The sequence below is a fragment of the Mustela putorius genome, unplaced genomic scaffold, assembly GCF_011764305.1.
Source record: "Mustela putorius furo isolate JIRA1106 unplaced genomic scaffold, ASM1176430v1.1 tig00003845_pilon_pilon_pilon, whole genome shotgun sequence".
NCBI lineage: Eukaryota > Metazoa > Chordata > Mammalia > Carnivora > Mustelidae > Mustela > Mustela putorius.
Genome location: NW_025421998.1, coordinates 94,690,954 through 94,698,660, shown reverse-complemented (window position 1 = coordinate 94,698,660; position 7,707 = coordinate 94,690,954). Strand labels below are relative to the sequence as shown.

Genomic DNA, 7,707 nt, shown 5'->3' with positions numbered 1-7,707 from the left:
AGAATAGTGTTCAAGTTGGTCCTCAAGATAAAAGTTCACAATTGAGACAACCAAGTATCTAAGAATTTTGTCTGGTATACAGGACACCCGTAGCCCCCTTCTGTGAACTTACTCCAACTTATTTCTCTGTTATGGGGAACAAATCATACCAGGTGGGTTTATAACTTCCATTCCCATAACCTTCTGGAAAAATAGACAAAAGCTAATGTTTAAATCTGATACTGAATTATCTTCAGTTTTTCACAGAATTCAATTCTAAACTTGGATCAGTGAGTTTCCAACAAAATCAGTTTTCTGGCACCCATGGCCATGGGTGTTGATGTCAGACCAGGAGGTATAAATAGCTATGGATGAGAGATGTTCGTCACACTCCCCAGTCCAGTTCTAGGGAGCAGCCATGAAGACCTTCATCTTCCTTGCCCTGCTGGGAGCCACTGGTGAGTCTATAATAAGAAGTAATTCTGTGTGTGTCCCTGATATTTTTGTTTGCAGTTTGTACTCTGAACGACAACAATGAATGTGGAATAGAAACTCTTGTACTCAAGAAGCTTAAAATATTGAAATGACAGTGTATATAGTAGTCCCTTATATTCTGTGGTCCCGACATCCACTCCCAGTAGGTGCCTTAAGCCACAGATAGTACTGAACTCTATATATACTATGTTTTTTTCACCACATATACATACCGATGTTAAAAGTTAATTTACAAACTGGGCACAGGAAGGAATTAACAACAAAACTAATAATAGCTTAGAACAATTATAATAATGTACTATAATAAAAGATATGTGACAATGTTTTTCTGTCTCTCTCAAATATCTTATTGTACTGTATTCACCTTTTTTAAAATTATTGTGTTATGTTAGTGACCACACAGTACATCATTAGTACTCATCTTTCTCATCTCATGTGAGATGATAAAATGCCTACCTGTCCTGATGAAGTGGGGTAAATGTTATAGGAATTGTGATGTGGTTTTAGGTGAGTAATGACCTTCAGAAGATACATCAGAAAATGGATCATCTGCTTCCTGACTCTGGTTAACCAAGAATAACCAACACCAGCATAAGGGGAGGGACTACAGTTCTACAAAAGTTAATACATAATTCAATCTCCCTTGTGGGGGAAAGATGATAGTGAGCAAGAGTACTTAGTGCAGAAAGTATAAAGAGACAGAAATTGCCCTGAATTTCAAGGTAAAATCTATGGAGAAAGAGAAGAGGAAAGGATAGTTAACATTAAGGAGATGTTGGTTTGACCTTTCTAAGCATTTGAAGTTAATCACTGGGAGATAAAATTGGGACTAGTGACTAGTCTTGGGCTCACTGAAGAGGCTATGAAAGTCAAAGCCAGAGTCTCCTCTACACCAACAGACATCTTCACAGGGATCTTGACAAGTGAAGCTACTTCATTTCTCATGAATGAAAGCTAGGGGCTGGGTTTTACAATTTCCTCACTAATGAAATCTCTCTGGTGAAAAATAACATATCATTTAATCATCAGAAGAAAGAAAAATGTCTATTTCTGGCTTTTCATACTACTGAATTTTATACAAATCTTACAGTGAAACTTTCCTGAATTGGATGAGTATAAATTCAATGCATTAGTCTATACATATGGAAATATCTTCCCCAAAATTACTTTAAAATACTTCAACAATAGGGTATGTATAATACAAGCATTGACTTTGGGAGCCATACAAATCTTAATAATTCAGTGGGCAGACTTTAGAATGCTGGATAAATTTTAAAATGTTAGAAAGAAAATGGAGATAAGGGGAAATGTTGGAAAGGAAACAATATAATATTCTGTTAAATCATGTCATGAAAATTTGAGGCAAGAACCAAAAGAAAAACTGGGGGAACAAGAGTACAAAACTCCCAATTCCTTCTAGGCTGGAACATTCTTAGATGGCTTCTAAAAGGTTCCTTTGTGCTATGTCATGGGGTTATCTACTCTATACAAACTATCATAAATAAACTTAAGCGTGGTTACTGCAAAATTTATTGAATCTATTTGTGTGGCTGCTGAGCAAAGTTTTGTTTGAAAAGTATTCTTTATACCCTTAGTAATGTTCAGGGCATTTATTACATCAAGAGTCTCTGATCCAGGTGTGTTTTTGTGTGTGTGAGGGTGTAGTGTATACATTTTTTTTAAAAAGTATGTTTATCAAATTTAAAGCATAAATTTAAAAATTAGATACTTATAATAGTATATGTTGGGTATGTTTTAAAAATAGAATAATGAGGGCGCCTGGGTGGCTCAGTGGGGTGAGCCGCTGCCTTCGGCTCAGGTCATGATCTCAGGGTCCTGGGATCGAGTCCCGCATCGGGCTCTCTGCTCAGCAGGGAGCCTGTTTCCTCCTCTCTCTCTCTCTCTGCCTACTTGTGATCTCTCTGTGTCAAATAAATAAATAAAATCTTTTAAAAAAATGTTTAAAAAAAATAAAAAAAATAAAAAAAAATAAAAATAGAATAATGAGATTTTGAAAAAATAAAATGTAACAATTATGCTATCACCATTTCCTGATTATGTGTGACGGAAAACATCTTCTCTTTTCTGGCTCATCTGCAAAAACTTAGCGGTAAGTGGAAACTACAAGATAGATCTGATCTGTTTAACTGATTTTAAAAGTTTCCACTTTTCCTTGTCAGTTGCTGTCCCCATTGAGGATGATGACAAGATCGTTGGGGGCTACACCTGTCAGAAGAATTCTGTTCCCTACCAGGTGTTCCTGAACTTGGGCTACCTCTTCTGTGGTGGCTCCCTCATCAATCCCCAGTGGGTGGTGTCCGCAGCTCACTGCTACAGGCCGTAAGTAACCAGTCTTCACCTCCCTGTTCTTTCAGATCAACTCATGCCCAAGCACTGCCAAAGAACACTCAGGGAAAACTACACAGTTATTCTTGAGGGTCAGGCATTCAGATCTAGGAGGCTAATCATTCCTCCCAGGTACTGAAAAATGCATGGAGGGAATTTTACATGGAAAGGTAAACTTAGAGTTCCCTGATGTCCTTCCAAGTGATGGTACTGAAGACATGGGGTGGGGGGAACTAGTGAGTGATGAGGAATACTTAGAACTAGCTTAAGAACATGAATCCATAAATATTCTTAATCATTACAGCTCAACCAGGGGGGTAAAAAGGCATATGGAGGAAATAATCCACATGAAGCTTCCGGTATAAGATTAAAAATAAAAACAGTTCATTCTGCCCCCTTAAATTTTTGTCATATCTCTGATTCCTGGTGCATCTTCCCAGAATAATACGTAATCTCAATATATAATATATGTAATCTCAATATATAATAATATGTAATCTCAACCAGAGGAGGAGTAGCAGGTGCTGAGGAGTCACCTCCAAATTCCTGTTCCACCTGCCATCATATTATTGGCATCACTTAGTCTTGGGAACTAAACATATTTAACTTTCTAACAAGAGGGTGGGCCTGTGAGTCTGTAGTGGTCGGGACACCCATGTAAGAGTTACCGTCACCTGCACCATGTCGGGTAGAGCTGCCTTAATGCACAATTTTCTATGTGTGGAAATGCTTGCAGAGTATAGCGCTCATGCTGATGTTCATGACTGGAGTGAACTGGGAAAGGGGAAAAGCTCAAGTTGTCCTTAAAGAACTTTATGTCCTTTAATCCAGCCAAATCCAGGTGCATCTGGGAGACCACAACATCGCAATTGTTGAGGGTGATGAGCAATTCATCAATTCAGCCAAGGTCATCCGCCACCCCAGATACAATGAACAAAACTTTGATAATGACATCATGCTGATTAAACTGAGCTCACCTGCCACCCTCAACTCCCGTGTGTCTACTATCTCTCTGCCAAAATCCTGTGCGGATGTTGATACCCAGTGCCTCATCTCTGGCTGGGGGAATACCTGGAGTTTTGGGGGTAAGTGTCACCTGGAACAAAAGCACCAAGTCTGGAAATCCTAGAAGTGAAAGACATATAGAGGTTCAGTTAGCCTAAATTGTCACTCAAGGCAAGTTTCCCAGAGGATGGTTTGTAGATATATGGAATCTTAGGAAGATGCTTTTTCTGGAAACACAACAAAAATGAGCCATGATAAAGATGGCAGATATTCAATTGAAGTGTGATTAGTGATTTGCAAAGAAGTAGAAACTGAGGAGGTAAGCAGAACAAAGGGATTTGGTACAGCCTAAAGCAGAGAACTGCTTGAGAAAGAGTCTCTAGATTTAAGATCTGTAGTCACTGATGCTAACGTCAGAGAGAACAACTTGTTGATTAAAACTGTTTGGAAGTCATTCCAGATAACAATTGTTCTTTCAAAATAGAAGATACTGGCAATCTGAGAGAGTAGCGAGGGTGGGGAGGGACGGGGGGGGGGGAGATTGAAAGAAAATTTCCAGGATTCCTGTGGGAAATACTTTTCCATTTTTACTCTCATGCCCATCAGAAAATTTTCCTGATGACCTGCAGTGTCTTCAAGCTCCCATCCTCTCTGACAGCACTTGCCGCGATGCCTTCCCTGGGAGGATCAGCAGCAACATGATCTGTCTGGGCTACATGCAGGGTAGAAAGGATGCTTGCCAGGTCAGTTTCTTTGCATACCTTCCAGTCAAACATCATGCCATTCCACAAAGTTTCCCTCCCCAAAACACAGATTGAAAAGCTGTGTTAGGGATGGCTTATAAGGGACCTTGGACAGATTTGGGATCAAGATTAATTTTCTTTTTGAGACATTAATGGCTAGGACCAAGAGTAAAAAGATACACAGAAGATGATGTACAAACAGGACATCTAGGAGCCCTGCTGAGGAGCAATATGGTAGAAGGAAGCTTTCTGAAAAAAGGCACAAGTAGCTGGGCAGCATTGCATTCATCAGTCCTCACCTCTTCTTGGTCCTGCATGCCTGCAACTAAGAAAAGAGCAGAACTAGGAGGAGGGAGAAGAAAGGAGAGTCATGCAGACAGAGATTGAGAATTGGATTTCCAAGGGAAGGGAAGGTGCTTCCTAGAGAATTAGCAACCTGGGAAAAGAGAACCAGGGTAATGGAGAAATTGCATTTTGCCTTTTTCCCATTTTGGCATAGTTGGGAGTTCTTACTGCCTCTTCCTTCTTGCACAGGGTGACTCTGGTGGCCCTGTGGTCTGCAACGGAGAGCTCCAGGGCATTGTCTCCTGGGGCATTGGCTGTGCTCTAAAAGGCAAACCTGGTGTCTACACCAAGGTCTGCAACTACGTGAGCTGGATTCAGGAGACCATTGCTGCCAACTAAGCATGTAAGCACGTGTACTGCTCTATGCACCATTCTCTTGGACAATTTCACTTCCAACGATGCCTGAAACTGTATCTAAAATAAAAATGTATATTCCACATCACATGTGCCCAAGAACTGTCCTTGCTTTGTATTTATGAACTTTCTCTCCAAACTCTCTGCTGCTTAAGAGGGTGGACATGGAATTGAACAATTACACAAGGAATGAATTGGAGAGGTTATAGCGTGATTCATTATGCCTGCTCAGAATGAATTTAGTAATCACCTACTATCTGCTAGGTATAAGCATGGAGAAGCTTAGAGGTCACTGTTACCATCACATTTTTGAACAGAGGATGACACCAAGGTGCAGAAAGTGAAATTCAACTGCCCAAGTCCTTCTGCAAACTCATAGCCAGGTGGAGACTAGGTCCAGTTGTTCTGATTGCTGATGCATTGCCACGCTATGACACCACAGTCTTCTTTTGTGCTCTAATCTATCTGAAATTCTATGAGACTAGATGAGGGAAACCACCAGGTGGAGAAATTTTTATAGATTACTGATTTCCTGCATTCTCCTAGGTTTTACTGACCTATGTATTCCAGTTCTCTAAGATCTTTCTTGTTTTCCCAATGGGGTTTTATTGCTATAATAGCCATGATGTGTGCAGGCAATCTGTGCCCCTCTTCCACCACCAGCCTCCCAAATCTCAGGCCAAATAATGTAGTATTTTGAACTCTAAGAAAAAGGAAGTGCAAATGCACGTATATTTGCAGGAAATAGATCTATTACACCAAGTTCATAGAAGATTTGGCTACAGAGTTGGCTTGGAGTACAAGTCATAGCACAGGATTCTTGTGCACATGCAGTATGGATCCAGGAAAAAGATATCATGGGATCTGAGCATGGAAACACTGGAGCAGGTGGAGGAGGTTTGAAAGGGAGAAGTGTTCCCAAACCTCCTTAATAAGGTGAAGGAGGGATCTTATCTTAGTCAGGTTAGACTGTTACAACAAAAATGCCATAGATGAAGTGGCTTAAACCACAACTAATTTCTCATGGTTCTGGAGGCTGGGAAGTCCAAGATCAAGGTGCCATTGAAATAGTGGGGGCCCACTTCTGGCATGTAGACAGTGGCCTTCTCACTGGGTCCTCACAGGGCAGAGAGAGGGCTCTAGTCTCTCCTTATGAGGACACTAATCCCATCACAGGGGCTCCACCTTTATGATCTCATCTAAAGCTTGCAAAGGCCCTGCCCCCTAATACCATCCCACTGTGGATTAGGGTTTGAGCACATACATTTGGTGGAGGGACACAGTCATGCAGTCCATACTGGGTATCTTGGAAGAGGAGAGTATGGGAAGGTACACACCTCACTACCAAATCTCTATTCTTCTGTAACTCTGGATGGCGTGTTCATAGGGAATAGTCCTGAGCCCTTAATATTGCCTGGTCAGTGCCACCAGGATGGAGCCCAAATTCCTTTTTTTTTTTTTTTTTGCATTAAAGTCTTCTAACTATTTGATCATAACTAAGCTGTCCTGTCTTATTTCCATAGTTCTCATTGAATTGCTTTTATGTTTGCATAGAGTCTAAATTAATTTTATACATGACTCCTCTTTGTTAAAATAGGTAGCTATAGATCTACCTTAGCTAAACACCCAAAGCCTCTGTGCAGAAACAAATGAGCTGAACGTTTCTCCTGTTTCCTCTGAAATGCTTTCTATTCCACTCCATCGCCACCATCAGTATAGGCCTACCCACCTGTGCCCAAGTAGAGGGCAGATTCAGAGACCTGGCCGGCTAAGTGAGAGAGATAAACGGTGAAGAGATCAGGGCAGGCCTGAAGAGAAGTACGGGAAAAAAAAAAAAAATCCCACTTCTTAATACCATTCTATAGTCCCTTTTTAGCTTCTCTTGTCACTTTCTGTCTCTTTTTAAAATCTAACCCTCTAATTTGTATATTTACATTAAACTGTAAAATCTGTGCGCTCTCTTACCCAGCAGCTTCACTTCTAGAACTCTATCCTAATAAAACATGCATGTAAAAACAAAACAAAGCATACATGGGAGGGTAGCATTTAGAAGTCATTGGGTTGCAAGGACTAGAATATCCAGCTCATTAGGTCTTGCATTAATGGACTCTTAGAAATGAGGAAGGCTTCAGCGATGCTGTGATTCAGCAGTGCGAAAATGTCAAGCACCCAATTTACTCCCGGCTCTGCCCTGTGCACTACTCTCATTTACTGCCATTTCTGTCACTTTATCCTAGGGATTAAGCCTTGTGATCAAAAAGCCCTCAGGGAAAGAGATAAACAAAATTGCTCCCACCAGATCTAGAAACCGTCTTTCCCAGATAGCCCCAGCAGACGTCAGCATATTGTATGTCTTTATCTGAATCTGGTCATTTGCACAACCCTGAGCCAATAATCAAATGGGATTATGCTAATTAATTCACAAGGAAGTGACCTGGCA

The 7,707-nt window shown here is 40.7% G+C and overlaps 1 protein-coding gene across 1 annotated transcript; it reads left to right on the top strand.

The window, feature by feature from the left end:
- The first annotated feature begins 333 nt into the window (after nt 1-333).
- Nucleotides 334-5,355, top strand: LOC101670962 (cationic trypsin-like). Its single transcript, XM_045063087.1, has 5 exons — nt 334-437; nt 2,655-2,814; nt 3,652-3,905; nt 4,432-4,568; nt 5,103-5,355. Exons 1-5 carry the CDS (start codon nt 398-400, stop codon nt 5,250-5,252), a joined length of 741 nt encoding a protein of 246 aa, XP_044919022.1. The 5' UTR covers nt 334-397; the 3' UTR covers nt 5,253-5,355.
- The last annotated feature ends 2,352 nt before the right edge of the window (nt 5,356-7,707 follow it).

What these genes read in the sequence shown, in the direction of transcription:
- LOC101670962 (XM_045063087.1), top strand. Translation starts at nt 398, where the DNA reads ATGAAGACCTTCATCTTCCTTGCCCTGCTGGGAGCCACTG. An exon ending in TGCCCTGCTGGGAGCCACTG is followed by an intron (nt 438 to 2,654) that starts GTGAGTCTATAA and finishes TTTCCTTGTCAG; the next exon opens with TTGCTGTCCCCATTGAGGAT. An exon ending in GCAGCTCACTGCTACAGGCC is followed by an intron (nt 2,815 to 3,651) that starts GTAAGTAACCAG and finishes CCTTTAATCCAG; the next exon opens with CCAAATCCAGGTGCATCTGG.